The sequence below is a fragment of the Nicotiana sylvestris genome, chromosome 1, assembly GCF_000393655.2.
Source record: "Nicotiana sylvestris chromosome 1, ASM39365v2, whole genome shotgun sequence".
Classification (NCBI taxonomy): domain Eukaryota; kingdom Viridiplantae; phylum Streptophyta; class Magnoliopsida; order Solanales; family Solanaceae; genus Nicotiana; species Nicotiana sylvestris.
The window spans coordinates 93,086,182-93,106,236 of record NC_091057.1 but is presented as its reverse complement, the minus strand read 5'-3'; the positions used below and the strand labels follow the sequence as shown (position 1 = coordinate 93,106,236).

Sequence of the window (20,055 nt, the reverse complement as noted above, 5' to 3'; positions counted from 1 at the left end):
GTAACTAAATTCATTTTTATCAGTTGGCCAATGTACGTCGTCCTTGATTATGCATTCTGGAATACTAGATCTTAAGCAAAGTAATGTTGATCTATGTAAGCAATTTAATCAAAGCACTAAAACGTGTGTTGGTGATCTATAAGACAAATCAACAACTGAGGCTAACACGACTCAAATGGATTTTGGTACACATGGCCTACAACAACAAATATAGGACGTGAATAATAAGAAAAATGTACTACGACGACCTCTAAAAATAAGCCTGTAGTTTGAGGCCTCCAAATTAAATTTTCCATTTTGCAGATTAAATATATAAACATGGTTTATCATGCTTACACGCAGCACAATCCAATCCATAGCCATAACTAAAGTGACTCAAGGACATAGCTTAGTGGTCAATAAAGTTAATTTAAACTTTGAAGATCATGGTTCAAATTCCAACAATGACAAAAAAACATTAGAAAAAAGTTTCACCATTAATTGCATGTAGGCCAACTTTTTTGCATTATAAATTATATTGCAATATCCGTAACTGTAACTGTAACTATAAGTAGGTCAATTTATCTAGTACTCAATAAACAAAGGCATTGTAGCCTTTGATCCCTTAGGTTTCAGATTCGAGTATCTCCAATGAGCATGTTGATTGTTTTTTTATCTTTTAAAATAGAGGTATTTTAGAATACCTCATTGTTATTTTTTTGTACCAGTATTGAACCCTTAGACCTAGTACGTAGTTTGGAGAGAACTTCCCAATCGCTATGGCCTATGAACAAGGATGACCTGTTGATTGATTATATTACATGTTTTTAACTTTCAAGTATTCTAAAGGTGCTTTAAATTGCAAGGTTCAGATTACTTAAATGGACTTTCTCCGTTTCCATTTATTCTTAAATACTTGTCAATTTAGACCATCTAGCATTAATTATATTGTTCTAAAACTTATAGAAACATAAATACAGTTAATTTAATTTTTGAAAATGGATTTAATGTGGTCAAAGACTAAGGAATTAATAAGGATAAATTAATAAAATTACTCTTCTGATTAACATTTTCTTAGATGACGTGTAAGAACTTTTCATGACAACTAAATGGAACAAGAGTATTACGTTTCGAGTCTAAAATGTGGACTTCCTTGTCCATACATCAGTTTTTTCCGTTTTGAATTTAACAATTAAATGTTAATTTAGTTGATACTCTTAAATGTCAATGTAGTTAAAACTTGCTTCCCTTCTTTACATATTAAAGCCCTCATAAGCTTGGTCCACTACTGCTCGAGAAGCTAGTAACGTATGTAATTTCTTCACCTCCTCTTCGTCTATGAGAGTTAACGAGAATAGGTAAAAAAATTCAATATTGATTCTATATTCTGGAAATAATTTGTTTCACCATGTATTGCATTGTGTCACAAATTTCTTGGCTTGAATAGATGAATATATACTAACATTAACATATATGCATGTTTAGTAAATGCAATTCTCAAATTTTGCCTTTTTCAATGTACTTCTTATTTAATTCATAGTATATTATAACTTATTCTTTGAAAATATGAGTTCGCGATTAATTATCGGTGCTCTCGCTTGCGGAATCAATGGCGATAGGAGTTATAGTAGGAAACTGTTCGAAGGTGGCTTAGTGTTCCCTTATGATAACACATATTCCACTGAAATTCCTACAACAGATGCTGATGGATGTCCCGCTAGAGCTGTTAAACGGTGGCCAAGACGGTAATTTGAATCATGCTATTGATAAATCTAATCCAGATGGCTTTGAACCATTTGGGTTGTTAAACGATGGCCAAGACATTAATTTGCTCCCGGCGACTGATCAATCGAATTCAGATGGGTCTAATTTTATTCCAGTAATTGACCAATCGAATCTAGATGGATTTGAGCCACTGAGGCTGTTAAACGGTAGCCAAGACGTTAATTTAGTTCCTACAACTGACCAATCAAATTCAGATGGATCTAATTTTATTCTAGTAATTGATCAATCGAATCCAAATGGGTTTGTGCCACTGGGGCTATTAAACAATGGCCAAGACGTTAATTTGATTCCGACAACTGATCAATCAAATTTAGATTACGTTAATTTTGTTCCGATAATTGGTCAATTGGATCTAGATGTCTTTGAGCCACTAGGGCTCTTAAACAGTGGCCAAGGCATTAATTTGTTTCCTACCACTGATCAATCGATCTCAGACGGCTTTAATTTTGTTCCGTTAACTGATCAATCGAATTCAGATGCCTTTGAGCCGCTAGGGCTGTTAAATGGTGGCTAAAGCGTTAATTTGATTCATGTTGCTCATCAATCGGATTCAAATGGCTTTAATTTTAAACAGGTAACTGATCAATCAAATCCAGATAGAGTTGATTCCTGAAACTGATCAATTGAATTCAGATGGCTTTAATTTTGTTATGATAATTGATCAATCGGATTTGATTTTTGTAACTGATCAAGCGAATCCATAAACAAAGATACTTAAAACTCTTTTTATTAGCCCGTAAAATTTAAATGTGCAAAAACTTTTTGAGACAAAATAGGGTGGAAAATATGTATTTCTGAATTTTAACTGGTATAATTTATTTTACGAAGAAAGACGTATATGCAATATTTGTGAGTTATTGATTGTGGTTGAGTCCAACATCGATAAAGTTTTCTTTCGTTGTTTACAGAGCCAACACTAATATCTTCGATTTCAAGTTGACTCCTTTGTATTTCATTTATTGCATGGATTAGTTCATTTTGAAAAAACAGTAGACGCAAATTACATAAATCTGTGAAAAAATTTATGAAATTTAATATTCATGTCCGCAGAATACTGAATATTAAATCCATCTATATCGTCATATGGTACTCTTTAAGTCATATAAAGCTTTACTTCAAAGAACAATGCGCTTTATTGCTTGCTTCTTTCTACAAGCCCTATGGATATAGTCATTTTTTGCACTTTTTCAAAATATTTAAGCCAACTAAACATGAGAAAATTGAAAAATATTTTCCAAAAAATATTTTCCTTCATACAAAACACACCCTTAAATCATTGCACAATTAAATTTACCAAAAAAAGAGGAAAGAAACCAAAGGAAACAAAAAGAATTCCAATAGCTTGAGTATGTCAATAATCATAATCTAGCACATTTTTCTACTATTGAAGTTCAATTGTTTGCACTTTAATTAAATATTCATAAAGATAATCAGCTAATACAAAAACCATAAGATTTTGCATCAATTCCTATCTATAAACTCTCAATTATGCAACTATTTAGAGCAATCAGCAGCTTTGAAAGATATACTTCTCCTCTTTAAGTCATAACCAACCAAGAAATTCATCTGTGCAATATTCCCATAAATTGAAACACCATATGATGCAGCAAAAGCAAAACACATAGAGCTTTCACTTGTCTCAACAAAAGTATTTAATGGTCCCAACTTCACATCCGCACCTTTAAAATGCATAGTTATGATTGGAATTTTTTCAACTGACAAAGATTTGTAACACAAACTTAGTGCACCTGTTGGATCTGTCACTGTTGGCAATTTAATTTCCTCCTTCACCATTGCTTCTAATTTAACGTATATTTCGGGCGAAAACAGCGTTAACACAGTCCCTGAGTCCAAAATAATATTTCCCTCTCCAAAAGAAAAAGACACTTTTCGAAAATCCAATCTTTTTTTACCCACACTTACACCTTCTAGTGTGAGAAAATAGAAGGTTGCTGGAGATTTTTTAGCTAAAGGTGTTGTCACAACTTTATTACCCAAAACAATAGCATTAGTACCAAAATATATTTTGCTTTTGGGAATATGATTGTGTTGAGACAACGGAGCTAAACAATACGAGAATTTACCTCCAATTGAGGATCCCATTTGGGAAATTAGTGAAAATTTCCCACCTCCAAGTCCTACAATGCCTGACTCTTTGTCACCACTGAATGTACCTGCATTATTATGTCCACACCCAATAATGGTGTTTTTTAAGGAGAGTTGTGTATTTTTCGACGAACCAAATCGTATCGTCTCTGTCGCTAAATCACCAACACTGTATGATTGATCTCCATACATGACTTGGTATTCACAAGTCCTTTTTGTTCTGTTGCAAGAAGTTGAAAATGGGGCATGACACTTTTTGGAATTACAAGGTAAGGATTTGTACGTAGAGGATTTTTTCGGGTTGAAGAGACGAGGTTGTTGCTTGAAACAATGTTTACAAGGCAAACACTGTGTCCAAGTAAGATCACTACCAGTATCAGCAACTCCTAAGGTATGTACAGGGGGTGTACCTAAGGAGAATTTCATAAGATACTCTCCATTGTTAGAAGCAACAATGCTCGAGGATCTTGAACCAAAATCTTTAGAACGATTGAAAGAGCGATGAAATGAATTGCTCATTCGCTTTGTGTAACTTAAGGAAGGATCATAAAAGGGGGAATTTGGTGAATCTCTATGAATGAGATCAAGGCTAAAACTATTGTTCGTGGCTTTGGTGAAGGCAAATATTGAAGCTAGAATAGCAGAGATGATGAAAAATGAATAATGTGTTACACTATTTGCCATGGTTTTAGTCATTTCAGGCATTTGCTTTGTTAGCAATTGACCGTGTGATGTGATTTATATTGGCAAGACATCTATTCAAAATGAGGAGATTAAAGTTTTTCTTTAATTAGATTAAGGAGTTAAGGAGATTACATTAATCCGGAAATATAATGATGTAATCTGTAATTCTATTTCAATTACTACTATTTAATAATTTTCTTGTCTGATATGCCAAGCTTTGTTTGACGTCTGATGATGCCAATGCCCGAGTAGAATCAGCTATTTATCAATCTTATAGCATACTAATTTCTAACTAATCTATTGTATATAACAAAAATTAAACTTTATTGGAACTGTCCAGTTATTTTTAATTTGACTTCAATGTCAGTTTGGTATAGTTAACTTTTGGTACTGTACTTTAAATTTTTAAAAAACAAATATAGAATAATAACAAAATTTAGCAGAACACCAAAAAAAAAAACTTAAATTATCCGTCTAAATCAAGGGAACTGGATATCACCAAGAAAAGAGTCATCTCATCTATCTATATCGCCATACTGAATATACCAACTCCAGCCAAGTCTAGATAAAATGCCAGGTTTCTGATCTTTTCCTTTCTTCTTTTTTTTGGTTGTATTCTAAAAGCCAAAGACAACAACAACGACCTAGTGAAAGCCCACTAGTGGGGTCTGGGGAGGATAGTGTGTATGCAAACCTTATCCCTATCCCGAGGGAGTAGAGAGGGTGTTTCCGATAGAACCTCGGCTCAAGAAGACGAAAAGAGGCAATATATCAGTATTCTAAAAGCCAAAGCAATGTGATTTTTTCTTACTATTTGCTTTGGGGGCAAGAGAGGATACAAAAACAAATTACAGTTCCGTTGCTAATTGATCAGTTTAGATACAGAAATCATAGACCTTTGGTACTTATGCACAATCTAATTGAAAAGTCCTTGATCAGTTTAGGTACAAAAATCATAGACCTTTGGTACTATGGCACAATCTAATTGAAAACTCCTGTTTAACGCAAATGATCTAAAAACCATTGTGGTGTGATTTTACAAGAACAACAAAATAGTGTATTCTTACTTTTGCTCCAACTCTAGGTCAAATTACAAATTATAAAGATGTATCCTCACCTCGCTCACGTGCAATAGAAGCTGAAAGAATTGCAAGATCGCGATTCAAGAGTGTAAGAGCAGTTTCACATTCGGAGATTATTCTAGTCACGGAAGATGGCTCGCCAGCCACTGTTTCAGATGAACCAAGAGCTACAGCTGCATGTGAATCCCGAAGATTCTTCAAGTTCCCCAGGAACTGTCAGAGATGTCAAGACAAAGCAGTGACTCAATGTATATACTCTTGAAAATGGCATTAGCAAATCAGAAGGAAATAAACAAGACTGAAGCAACCACCAGACTAAATAATGCCAAAGAAAGCTAAAACAACTCTTCCTAATAGAAGGGATGGACAACAAGAAGAGAACCATTGTCATCCATGCTCCTATCTGCATTCGAGGTGTTATCAGCAAAGCGTGCAACATTGGTAGAACCTCTTTTGTCACCTTAGAACTGACTCAAACCTTTCAAAATTTAATTATACAGGCTTTTTGTCCATAAAACACTAATAAATCCATATACTGAACAAACATATATTTCATATGAAGTACCTTCCAGAGCATCTTATATGCTTCCAATAGTCTATTGGCAGCTGGCCCAAAACCATGCAGTTGTGGTACTTCCATCATGTGCGTCCACGGACGAATTTCCTACAGTTATAACATCTCCAATATGTCATGAAGAGAATATACAAACACAAAATATTAGAAGGGACATATAAAGACAGTGAGCCAAAGGGTAGGGAAGGGAGGATTTGGTTTGGGGTTCTATCACAAAATACCGGCCTCTCAATAGAATGCAATTAATGAAGATAACCACAGGAGTCATAATAGATGAATATGGAGAAAATATAACCTTTGTGTAGATTGTGTTGAAAGCTCTTGCGGTGTCTAAAAAAGATTCCAAATGTCCCCGTAGTTTCGCTTCAACATCTACATATTCCTCATCTGGGTTGTATGGATGCTATAAGAGAAGAATTAACCATGACTTCCAGTTGAACACAAAATATAACCAATTTGAAGCTAATATACATACTAGCTGAAACTAAATACAAGGAAAAGAAAGCAGTGAGTGCTGAGAGGATAAACCTTTGATGCTAAATCATCAACCATTTCCTGAAGACTCAGAAGCCTATTTGATTGATCTGAAAGTTGCTTCTCCAAATCAGATATGTCTGGCCTGCAAGTGAACTTCGATTAAATCAGTGGAAAGTTACCATATATAGGAAATATAGCAAATGGTATACTATGTTTCTTCAAGCAAGCAGGCATATGTAGCTTTGTTTTCAAAAAGGATGATATCTCACCAAATAACTGCTGGCTGTGGAACAAGACCATTACAGTTAATATTGAAGAATACAACCCAGAAAAACATTTATATAAACATAAGCAGTTTCAAAGAAAAGCAAAGATTACAAATTAATCATTGTTTTCAGTAGTCTTTCTGTTCTTTATTCTTTTCCTTTCAAGTTCTTTAATACTTTCCAGTCGTTCTTCCTTTTACCAACTGACCATTTGCTCCACCCAAGAATTCATTATATAGATCCATAAATAGCACCTTAATCAGCCAAGAGCAGCAAACTACTGAAGCAATCTACCCCGCCAAGTCAACATCCCACCCCCACAACCTCTTTTTTTTTCTTCAGCTTTTTCAGATTGCCTCTAGTCTTCACATCTAGCCTCTATAAAGCTCCAGGGATAACGAAGATGCAATGTAGGAACAGAAGAGCCTGCAGCAAGAGACAGAAGTCCATATGGACCTTGGAATTGATATCAAACAACTAGTTTTGGCTAGGGTGGTTCGGACTTCACCAATATAGACCTCTGAATCAATATTGAACTTCTACTTTTGGCTAGGATAGTTTTGCGATAGAAGAAAAATAGGTTGAAGTGTTGTTCCACACGGGAATGCAAATTATTCTAAGTCTTCCTGAAGGATCCAAATACAAATGAGGGCTGGAATGATAACTTTCACCAGCTAATCAGCACTCAGCAGCAGGACAACAACTCAAAACTCGTGCCCTTGAGTAAATTCTGAAGGCTTTTACAAAACCTTTTTCCAAGTTCCAATTCTATTTCGCAATTATACCATATCCTACCATAGATACAGAGAATGGAATTTTTTATAAGGAAAAAAAATGGATTGCATCTACACCAGAGGCCATAGTTTACTTTTATTTCCAATTAGCTGGTAAAACTTTCCAAAATTGGAAGAAAAAGAAAACACTAGAAACCTTAGAAACCAAGCAACGGCCAAATTACTCTTTCACTTGGCTTACACTATTGTGTGCACTTTGAGGAATCTTTTGTCGGCCAAGACCTTTTTGAACTTTCAGGGACAGTGGGTCATGGAACTTGAAGCCAAGACCTCAAGTACGCGCCGACTAAATTGTAGGTGCAGAAGCAGCAGTGATTCAAATAGTTCTCACTTTAGGTTCTTCAGTTGAATACAAATTTTCATATGGGTAATATTTTCCTCTTTTTCCCCTTTCTGAAGCCCAATATGACTTTATCAGTTTCCTTTGGAAGAACATAACATATTCAATAAGTAAACAAATTCATCGTGCAATTTGAAGGAGAAAAAGAAATCTTCCTTACAAAGGATAGATAGACTGGATCTGAACATCGGCAGGAAACAGTTTGCATTCTTCTGAGAAAATTTGACCCTGCTTTTCAGCTATGGCATCGATCAATTGAATATCCTTTGCTACCTGCTCATCAACACTATGAGGAGAAAAAAAAAACAATAAAGGTGTTTCAAATATAAATTGAAAACCAAAACTTGAGATGAAATGTGAATTTCAATGTATGTACAGAAAAAAATCTCCGCAATCATTAAGGTTCAGTCAAACAATTAACCTCCATTCAGGGTTATCAGCATAAATGCTTGCCTCCACAAGATCCACAATAAGGCGTAGCATTTCCATACGATCTTCGTAACTACCCCGTCCCTGCAACAGAATCAGCATAACAATTTTTGTCTTAGAAATAACCAAAAACCTCAAAACTATTGGAAGCAATAGAACATTCCAAGCCTAACAGACAAAGATGCTGCAGAATATAATTATTTTCTGGAGCATCAAAAGAAGTAATCCTTATGTTTTAAACATCGGAATATCCCGTCAACCAAACTCCACAAAAACCTACAATCCCACTTGCAAAGTTGACTTTCCACCTCCCAATGCATGTCCTTTATACTGAATAGATAACATCAAGAAGTACATGCTCTTCCTGGAGCAAATAATGTTCATATCCTCTTCACTTGGGTGGCCTACCAGCAAGTGGTGATACTATAAAGATTCCAATTCCCTCACAAACGAACTAACTGAAGCAAAGTTAAAAAGCAAGACTACAATGTAAGACCTAAAGGGGAATTTTAAATGATAGCTAGCATGACAAGTTCTTCCATCATGCTTCATATAGAAGAATATTTATATTTTTCAAGCATGAATCCGGATCGGCTTATTTATTTCCATTCCTGTTATTAATACTGCTACCTACGTTAGAGGCATGTGTCATGGATCTTTGTGTGAAAAGTATTCCGTAGCTTTCATCAAGTGGATATTTCTTCAACTGGCTCCAAGTTTGCATATGTTGAAGCTCAAAGGGAGAAAAAGTTTTATGTGCCAAAACCAATTGTGAGAAAAGAAAGAAGCCTTTTAAGCTCCAAGGTCGCCATCTGACCTGTAGGTATACACCATCGGAGAAGCTTCAGTTCACTTGAGGGTGAGGTGTTGCTCATTACTCAACCCAGTGAAACCCAACTATTCCCACAGAAAACACTAATCTTCTAAAAAATCACCAATACGCTATGTCGACAAAAATGAGATTGATAGTTTACTGAAACACAATGTAGAGGCCCCTTTCTTAGCTGTATTTTCCTTTATCATATATCCTGATGACAAATGGCTAAAAAGGAACACCACTAAACTTCTTGCTGAAGGAGCCAGCAACAACAAGGGCAAACAACAAGATCTTTTTTTTTTCATTTTCAGGAAACTAGTCGATGTTTGCATTGTTAAGGACATTTGTTATTTTATCGTATCGACTAAGAGATTGTCCTTTTCTGCAGGTTTGAGTCAATTAAGATAAACTTTTTGGTGCCCGCCTAGTCTTCAACCTTTCTAATTCAATTTACCAAACACACATTGTAACATAACACAAACCTAACACCGCTGAGACAAGTACACCAACCTTATAATTGTGGGAGGATCAGTATATTAATAATTCAAACATTGACACAAGTCTAAGTTTAAACCAAGAAATTCACAAGTTCCGCACTTTCTTTATCTCTCTCATATGCTGAAAGATATACGACACATAACAATTACAGATAACATCTATTTCATGACATCTAAAGGCTCTATCATGACATTAAAATGGACAAAAGCTTATAAGTGTGGGTGTCACAAGAGCCAAAGGAAATACAATAACCCCTGCACTTCCTGAGATAGCCGTGAACTATACCTTAAAATGATTCAGAATTAAATAGTAGTTCTACTTCTATCAATTCTCCATGAGCTAATTAAGGACAGATGAACCATAGCTTTGAACCTTTGAGACCATATAAAGTGCCATATCTAAATATTGACCTGAGACCACATACTTTACCAGCCAAATTAAAGTCATCATCAACATAAAGAAAGGTTGATTCCTACACTACTAGATAATAATGTGCTATCATAATTGAGAAATTCAAATCTTTCTTTCTTTTCTTTTCTTGTTTTGTACTGATGGTGCCCAGGACGGCTTGCATGGCCTTAGCTATTCCATGAGTACCTGCTACCTCCACCAATCTGAGTGCCAAGTAACTCCGTCCACCAAAACTTAGCTAGATGGGAAAAGGTCCAAATTTTCATTTTATAAGGATGATCCAAATAAATTTTAAGTTTTAGTTGCCTTCGTCCATGTATAGGTTGTTAAATGAGAATCATTGGCCCAGCCAAAAGGGGATTCTAGGAATCAGAAACATTCTAACCAGACATGATAAGCAATCCGAAGGATATTGCCATCAGAAGTTGTATCCCACGTCTAATTAGAAAACTGCAAGTTTCTTTCACAAATTTTACCATTAGTTTTGTTGAATATTCTTCTCTATAAAAAAATATAAAGTCCTTTTACAACCCTAAAAGTTAACAGCGAAAATTGAGATGAAGAGTCAAAGGGGCAGCACTTAGCCTTAAGCAAGTAAATAAAGTAAAACACTTTCAACAAAAGGATCAATGTCATATTTTATCTCTTTGTTTGAGTCGATCCAATTAGTTTAGCCTTTAATCATAAATTATGTGAAATTTCATGTCACTACTTCACAGTCCACAAGCCTAAAAGATTCAGATTGCAAATTCTTCCAACATCCTAGTATAGGCCTATGATCAGTAGGGATCAGTTGCAAACTATTATAAGATGCCGAGAATCCAAATACATCTACCAACGGCACACTACATACAATGAAGTATACTATGCATCTAAAAGGAAGAAAAAGAAAGAGGGACGCACTTGGATGGCTTCTGGATCAACAGTAGTAGTAATGCCTAAAAACTTTGCAATCTCTGCTAAATCTGCCAAAAAGACAAAAATGTACCCGATCAAAGGAGACATGAGAAGCAATGTTTTCCTCCAATTACTCAGGACCTACCCTAAAATAAACATTTTCAAGGACTTTTTGATTATTCCAATTGAAATATTCGAGCAGGACTTTCATAGGGGAGCAAAAAGAAAGCTCTTTTCTACAACAGCACCACCTCAAGCCCAAACAAGTTGGGTCGGCTATATGAATCCTCACTACCGCGTAAGTTGTAACTCTATTTAAACTCATCTCATGCCAATATTATGCGGAACATAAATAAAAAGTAGTATTATAATTTGTGTATATTTTAGGACCTACAATAAAAGTGCTACTAACATTTAAAAACACATTCTCAACTAAAATGTGATGCCGGTATAGATCTTTTCTTGCATTGTGCCGTATCTTTTCCTAGGTCTGCATGGATCCCCAGAAATTCTAAAAAGAAAGGTATTTACTGATATTAAAAAATCTAAACCCATTAGATGCTGACGAACAGATATGGCCATACTAAGATCAAAACTTCAATAAGAACAATCAAGCTAAGATACACTGCGTTGCCAAATAAATGCACCAAGACTGGAATTCGAGTCTTAGCCTTTCTACTTAAGGCCCTGTATGATCCAATTAGAAAACAAATAGGACTCCAGATGCTATAAGCTTCGTTTTTCTCAAATGGATCCATGTAGAGTAATTTCCAAAATCAAACAAAGAGGGTATTAGAAAAAAGTTTAATACACTGAATGCGAGAAGTCTCCTCATCGCGATCCACGGCATTAACTCCTTGTAGATTTTGTTGAGAAAATGGTGACTTGTCCCCTAATAACCTGTAAATGAAGATTAAGGAAAATAAAGATCGTGCATTTATAGCTAATACTTGTATTTAACAGAGGAAAAGAGATTAAAAGGGGGGCGTACTTGAAGAAAAGCCATTCGAGAAGTGCGTATCGTTCCATGCCGGCAAAGAGAAGGGACTGAGAAGGGGCATTGGCTCTTGGGTAATTCAATGTTCCCAATTTCTTCTGTATTTCTTCCATTTGCTTCGCTGCCATTGTCACTTTCGATTGTTCTTCACAATTGGGCTTTGGGTTTGGGATTTATTGGCGAAGCTGAAAGATGTGAGAGCGTTTGAATTTGGTTTGAAGAAGAGATGAACTTCGTAAGTCAAAAAAGAAGCATCTCAAGTTAAAATGGAAAAAGCGAAGCAAGGCCAAAGTTAATAACAATTTTACCTAGAGACATTCTACTTTTAAAAATAGGGGTAAATTATGAGATACATAAAGATTCTTAATATAGAATGGGTAGTGGTATTTATTTTAAAATGAAGCTAGAGAAATAAAAGATAAAAATGTGCAAAGAAAATGTATTTTAAAATTAAAAAATAAAATAAAAAGAAATTAAAATAATGGAAATAAAAAGTTATAAAGAAAATAAATTAAAATAAAAATAAAATGTTAAGAAATTAAAAAGTAACCTTATAATTATACAGTGTACTTACCACCAATTCTCACCTCCTCTTTGAGAATTGGAGAGCGTAATTACATCAAATTTCATGCTGACCATATAATTACTTAGTCAGACAAACATGTCAAACTATATAATTACACCCAAATCTAATTCTTAGGTGGCTTTCCAAACACGCTCTAAGTTGATTGTAATATCTATTCAAATCCTACTATTTAGTCGAGCAGAAACATTTTAAGGTTTTAGGTTGGTAATAATAACTCTTTAAATCCTACTTATTTAGTCAAATAGAAATGTTCACTTATAAGCAATGCAAGCTGACAATAGATTAGGAGAGTTTAACATATCCACCTCGAACAATAACAATTTGTATTTCGAATTTAACCTCACTTGTATAAGATTAGCTCTAATTTCTATTTTCATATAAGAATAATTCATTTTTCTTTTTCTTTTTCTATTGTCTTGACACCAAGGATATTTAAAAGTATTTCCTTTATAAAAGAATTTGAAACGTTGGTTTTGGGTCACGTAAATTCAGGGGAAATGATATTATATAGCCGCTTTCAAAATAATAACCGAAAAAATATATATTATGTGTGGTATATATATATATATATAGAGAGAGAGAGAGAGAGTGTGTGTGTTATATAAAAAATATATATAAATTATATACAATTTTATGGGCAAAATACTTTACCACCCTCCTAAACATGACACGGACTATTGGTTATAACATTAAACTATTTGTGGCCCTAATTACCCTCTCAACTTGACCTTTTGAGAGTCATTACCCCCTGGACGCTGATGTAACAAAAAGTGTGGGTGCACTCACCTGCCACGTGGATTTTTCTGTATATGTGGCATTTTTTTAAAAAAATAAATTACAATTTTACCTTTATAAGTATGTTACTTTTTTAAAGAATTTTTTTCAAATACAATTTATAATAAAACTTGGATAGAACTATATTATTTATGCTAAAAAAATTATTTGGCTAAAAATAATAAACTTTTAGTTAATCTTTTTTTTTTTGAATTTGACCTGAAAATAAAGATTTATACAATTGAAATAAATAGCCAAGGCATCTAAAAAGTTATAAAAATACATAGTTTGAAATTAATTATTTTGGCTATAACTTTTTATATAGCTCTAAATTATAGTGCTCTAAAAATATACTTTTTACAGATTTTACCTAAAAACGTAAAAATACACAGTTGACATAAATAGTCATTGCATCAAAAGAATAAATAAAAAGAGTGTACAATTGCAATAAATAACTTATTATTTCTAACATGCTCATTGCTCTAAAATTGTATCCATAGAGTAAGTTATTTCTTGCAATTGTACACTTTTTTTATTTTTATTATTTTATGCAATGACTATTTATTTCAACTGTGCATTTTTACTTGTTTCAGGTAAAATCTATAATATATATATATAGCACCATAACTTAGAGCTATATAAAAAAATTATAGCCGAAATAATTAATTTCGAACTATGTATTTTTAACTTTTTAGATGTCTTGACTATTTATTTCAATTGTAAAAATTTTTATTTTCAGGTCAAATTAAAAAAAAAAAAAGATTCACTAAAACTTTATTATTTTAGCCAAATAAAAAAATTTAGCATAAATAATGTAGTTCTATCCAAACTTTACTATAAATTGTATTCGAAAAAAGTAATCTAAGAAAGTTTTTTTTTTTGTTAAAAATGTAAAAACATATTTATTTTTCAAAAAAATGCTACATGTACAAAAAAATATACGTGGTAGGCGAGTACACCCACACTTTTTGCCACATCAGCGTCCAGGGGGTAATGACTCTCAAAAAGCCAAGTTGAGGAGGATAATTAAGACCACGAATAGTTTAAGGCTGTAACTAATAATCTGTATCAAGTTTAGAGGGGTGGTAAGGTATTTTGCCCAATTTTATGACCACCCAATGCAAAAGATTTAGGTTGTAGGCTAAAAGTGATATTTGCCCTATGTTCAATAGCATATGACTTGTTATTTATATAAACGCCGTTGAGTTTATGTGAACCCATAACTAACCTTTTAGATTCACTTATTAATATCCTTGATTTTAAGAAAATAGAAAGCGAAAACGGAAAAAATAATAAATAAATATATATATATATATATATATATATATATATATATATATATATATAGAGAGAGATAGATAATTATTTATAAAATATTTTGTTATAAACTCAATTGTTATCGTAGTATTAATAACTAAAATTCACGTCTGATTCCTTTTGTTGATAACCCAAAAATAAAACTTTAGGGCCCGTTTGGCCATTAAAAATTTTACTTTTTTTGAATTTTATTTTTACTTTTTTCGGAATCAGTTGTTGGTCATAAAAATTTTAAATTTCACTTGAAACTGAATTTTGGATTTTTTCAAAAATTTGAAAAACTCTAAAGTTTTTCTTTCAAATCACTCGCAAAAATTCAAATTACCTCTAAATTATATTCATATCCAAATACAACACTATTTTTCAAATATTATTTTCAGTTGATTTTTTTCTTTTTTTTTTTCAGAATTTCACAATTCTTTTGTCCAAACGCCCACTTAGTATATAAATAGTGTAACCTAGTTTTTTTCTCCTTTTTTTTTCTTTCTAACTGTGAAAATTTAGAAGGGCAGACATCGAAATTTTGGGGGTAATTTCACTGATAGTCACTCAACTATGTTTCAATTTCACTAAAGTCACTCAACTATTTTTTGTCACTTAAAAGTAACTAAACTTTCATATTGTCACTTAAAAGTCATTTTGGCTCAAACCCCTACCATAAATATGAAATGGCATAAAATTTAATGAGAAAAATCCCAAAATAAATGTCATATAAGCTTAAATGGACTATACCCACTTTAGATTCATTTCTCCTTTAATGTGATTTGACTCATAACCCAAATGGGTTTCAACAGGGGAAAAAACACACACCCCTAATAAAATTTGGTTCTGTGATTTTTTGTGGGGTTTTTTATCGTACAAATACAATATTTCTTTTATCTAACAATTGCAATAGGTTGTCTGTAATTGCATGTTCATTGTGAAAATATACTCTTATTAGCCTTATTATTATTATTCTCTTATGCTTATGATACATTAATATGTTATGTAAGATGAATACAATACTATTTTAATTTCACTAGAAAATTATAAATATGTTATGTGAGTTGGATACAGTACTATTTTAACTTCAGTATAGTTATAAAACGACTCGGATGGGGCATACAAACAAGATAGGCATTTTTTTAATATAGAATAATTATAAACGGGCATTATGTAACATAAAAGTCAAGAATTTTGTAGTATAGGATAATCATTTTAAACTAATGTGAAATTTAATATATATTTTTATTGAAAGCATTTGGGTTATGAGTCAAATCACATTAAAGAAGAAACAGATCTATAGTGGGTATAATCCATTTAAGCTTATGTGACATTTATTTTTGAATTTTTCTCATTAAATTTTATGTCATGTCATATTTATGGTAGGGGTTTGAGCCAAAATGACTTTTAAATGAAATTGTAAAAGTTTAATTATTTTTAAGTGACAAAAAATAATTGAGTGACTTTAGTGAAAATAAAACATAGTTGAGTGACCATAGTGAAATTAACCCTAAAACTTTTGGGACAGAAGGAGACACTTGTTAAATTGTGGGAGGAAAAAGACACGAGAGAGAGAGAGAGAAAAAAGTAAATTAGAACTTCACTTCACGGAACAAACTGTGAATCTGTGTGTTCAAACGCAACTGTCAGTGTCCCTAGGTTGTGGTAGGTGGCGGCCATCAGGTAAACATTTGAGGATTTATTGGTACCTTTGTTGCCCAAACATCTTGTCCCATATCTTTATTTGCTTTAAAGTTTCTTGCTTTTTTGTGTTCCATAATCTGCTTTGTTCATTCAAAGATGCTCACTTTAAATCTTCTTCCATCCACTAATGTCACTCTCTCCAAATCCCTCCTCAACTACTCTTTTGATCCAAATCTGGTAAGCAGAAACCAAAAACTGAGAGATTTGTGCTCTCCTGCTCTCCCTTTCACTAAACCCTCTGGTTCTAGAAATGGTCACCCTTTTATGTGTTCTGCAAATCCCAGCTCTCAGATCTCTCATTCAAGATTGGATTTTTCCAAAATCTTGAGACACCCATTTGGATTTTCTTCAAGAAATAAAACTCAGATTCTTGAAGCAGCCTCTGGAACCCCTGAAGAAGTGAGCCCAGATGGGGAGATTGAAGCTTCAAAGCCAAAAGTGAATGTGAAACTGGCTCTCATTTTTGGTCTGTGGTACTTTCAGAACATTGTGTTTAACATATATAACAAGAAGGTATTGAACATCTTTCCCTATCCTTGGCTTCTTGCTTCTTTCCAGCTATTTTGTGGTTCTATTTGGATGTTAGTTCTATGGTCTTTTAAGCTGCAACCTTGCCCAAAGATAAACAAATCATTTATCATTGCCCTTCTTGGACCTGCATTGTTTCACACCATAGGCCATATCTCAGCTTGTGTTTCATTCTCTAAAGTGGCTGTTTCTTTCACTCATGTTATTAAGTCTGCAGAACCTGTGTTCTCTGTTGTGTTTTCATCATTTCTTGGTGATACATATCCTCTAGCTGTATGGCTTTCAATTCTTCCTATTGTCTTTGGTTGCTCTTTGGCTGCTGTTACTGAAGTGTCCTTCAATTTTGGGGGCTTGTCGGGCGCTATGATCAGTAATGTTGGGTTTGTTCTTCGCAACATTTATTCGAAAAGAAGCTTACAGAATTTTAAGGAAGTGGATGGTTTGAATCTGTATGGTTGGATAAGTATAATCTCATTGTTTTATCTATTTCCAGTAGCAGTGTTTGTGGAAGGTTCCCAATGGGTGGCAGGTTATCACAATGCTCTTGCAACTATAGGAAAACCTTCTACATTTTATATATGGGTTCTCTTATCTGGGATCTTCTACCATCTATATAACCAATCTTCTTACCAAGCACTGGATGATATTAGTCCCCTGACGTTTTCAGTGGGTAATACAATGAAGAGAGTGGTGGTGATTGTCGCCACTGTGTTGGTATTCAGGAATCCAGTCAGGCCTCTAAATGCACTTGGATCCGCTATTGCCATATTTGGAACTTTCTTGTACACACAGGCAACGGCTAAAAAGCCAAAGAAAGAGGCAGTGGAAAAGAAGGACTAAGATGTTGGTTGTTTCTGTAGGACACAGACACTTTTGATCGATGGCATATTGAATTTTTCTTATTTCAAAACAGAAACTTTATCAATCCCAGGAGTTTCTTGTCTGATGTATGCCTCCTTTTCACTGTACTGCTCTTTTCTTTCTATGTTTTATCTAGTTTCTTATACTTGAGTTTATCTCTCTGAAACATTGGCGATGATGTTCCAAATCGATTTTGATTGAGTTTAGGTGGATATTGTGCTGTTCAATATCAAAGTTATCCAGCTGACATGTTTCCAATTAATATTTTAGGATCGGTTCTGCAGAAAAAAGCACATATAAGACGTTACCAATATCAAAAGGACATAATGCATGCTTGAATTTGTGTAATTTTAGGTCACAGCTAGTCTTGTTGGGTTCCTTATTGTTGAAACACTATGCATGTGGATGCTACCTTACTGTAGAATTTAGTGGTGAAGTTATATCGACCTTCTAAGCCTTATCCCCCCCCCCCCCACCAACACAACCCCAACTAAATCATTCAGAACTGACTTATTTGTGAATATTATGGCAAACTTAGCATATTAATTGTGTATGAGTGTGTTTGTGTGTTTTTTATTTGAGTGGTTATATATGTATAGATGTTTATGATTCTATTACAAGGTCGTTGTATATTGTGTGACAGAGAAAAATTATGTGATTATTGTACCTAAGAACTAACATCTGGGCAGGGACTGTATTGCTTTAGTTATAAAAACCGTGGAAGAGATTATTTCTTGATGGATGGATGTCATAATGTTAGTGATAAGCTTATCTACAATAAATTAAAAACAAAGGTTATTTAGTAGTAATAGCAAGTGCTTGCTCTTGTCAGAATTAAGTACAAATGGCTTTATTGTTATGAGACATCAACAGTTTAGTTATTGCTTTCAATGATGCTTGAACTCCTTCAAATCTCTTAGTGCAGTGCTTTCAAGTGGCTGGTATCCTTTCAAACTTCTAAGCATCAAACTTATTATATTGTGCTATTGCCTTGTTGTTTTTCACCTTTTGGTAGTAGGCATTTTCTGACATGATTTCTTTAACCTCCAAAAGAAGTTGATATCTTTGAACCTGGAATGATGTCATTTGATTTGTCAAGAAAGTATACGATATATATAGCATGTTTGGCCAAGCTGTGCTTATTTTGAGAAGTATTTTTTCTCTTAGAAGTATTTTTGGCGAGAAACAGTTTGTGTTTGGCTAATTAATTTAAAAAACACTTCTGAGCAGCAATTAGTGTTTGGCCAAGCTTTTAAAAACAATTAGTGTTTGGCCAAGCTTTTAAAAACTGCGCACTTTTTTTCTTCCAAAAGCTTGACCAAACACTTGTTATATCTTTCTTCTCTAGCAACTTGAGAGATAGGCTGGTAGGAAAGAAGAGGGAAAAGCAGTCCTATTGAACATCAAATAACCAGCCCTATATTTAACAATTAAGACATTTATGAGAATTATGCTCTAAAATTTATCTGTCTCTAATAGTAATACTGACAAGAAATGTCATTTTACCTCCTGTGGTATCATATGAATGATTGTGTTTCGTTAAGTGGAAGCATTTACTTGGTGATTTTAACAAAGATAGTATTTTGTAAGCCAGTAACTGATGTCTGCTATTGATCCTGGTTGACCATGGTTACTGAAAGGAATCACACAATAACTAACAATCGAAGAAGATGGTTTGACCAATGAACAGAAAAGTCTCAAGTTTGAGCTTATGAGATTCGTTTCCCTGATGCTGGAATTCCTACACAAGGCTAATTCAAGTCTAATGGCATGCTTTAAAGCTCAAAAACTGAATGCCTCAAGAAAATCACGCAATTCTTTCCCACCAAAATATATTTAAATTATTCAAATTTATGAAATTATTGATATTCTAGTTAGTGGTGAAATAATGAGACTATTTCATGATGAAATTTAGAAAAAAAAACATGTTAGAAAGCTATTTTCCACTGAAAAATAGATTTGAATTATTCAAAATGTATAGAATTACTTTTGACATTATACATTAGTGAAATTAAAATTAATATCTGATTATTTTTTACAAAATATTATATTAACCTTGAAAATTTTCCTAAAATAAGTTTTTTTGTGAATGATAGAAATACGTAGGAAATAGCTCGAATTGCAACCACTTCTATTAAAAGTTACGTTTAAGACAATAATTTTATCA

General features: G+C 33.5%; 3 protein-coding genes across 3 annotated transcripts; 1 reads left to right on the top strand and 2 right to left on the bottom strand.

Moving 5' to 3' along the window:
• Window positions 1-3,258: 3,258 nt before the first annotated feature.
• Window positions 3,259-4,554, bottom strand: LOC104212099 (aspartic proteinase CDR1-like). Its single transcript, XM_009761286.2, has one exon. It carries the CDS (start codon window positions 4,552-4,554, stop codon window positions 3,259-3,261), a length of 1,296 nt encoding a protein of 431 aa, XP_009759588.2.
• An 836-nt stretch (window positions 4,555-5,390) lies between these two features.
• On the bottom strand, window positions 5,391-12,349 carry LOC104212091 (AUGMIN subunit 7). Its single transcript, XM_009761278.2, has 9 exons — window positions 12,131-12,349; window positions 11,951-12,039; window positions 11,146-11,207; window positions 8,509-8,600; window positions 8,248-8,373; window positions 6,739-6,829; window positions 6,506-6,613; window positions 6,202-6,300; window positions 5,391-5,849 (listed from the first exon to the last, which is right to left on the bottom strand). Exons 1-9 carry the CDS (start codon window positions 12,262-12,264, stop codon window positions 5,652-5,654), a joined length of 999 nt encoding a protein of 332 aa, XP_009759580.1. The 5' UTR covers window positions 12,265-12,349; the 3' UTR covers window positions 5,391-5,651.
• A 4,024-nt stretch (window positions 12,350-16,373) lies between these two features.
• LOC104212081 (xylulose 5-phosphate/phosphate translocator, chloroplastic) lies at window positions 16,374-18,135 on the top strand. Its single transcript, XM_009761268.2, has one exon. It carries the CDS (start codon window positions 16,596-16,598, stop codon window positions 17,865-17,867), a length of 1,272 nt encoding a protein of 423 aa, XP_009759570.1. The 5' UTR covers window positions 16,374-16,595; the 3' UTR covers window positions 17,868-18,135.
• Window positions 18,136-20,055: the final 1,920 nt, after the last annotated feature.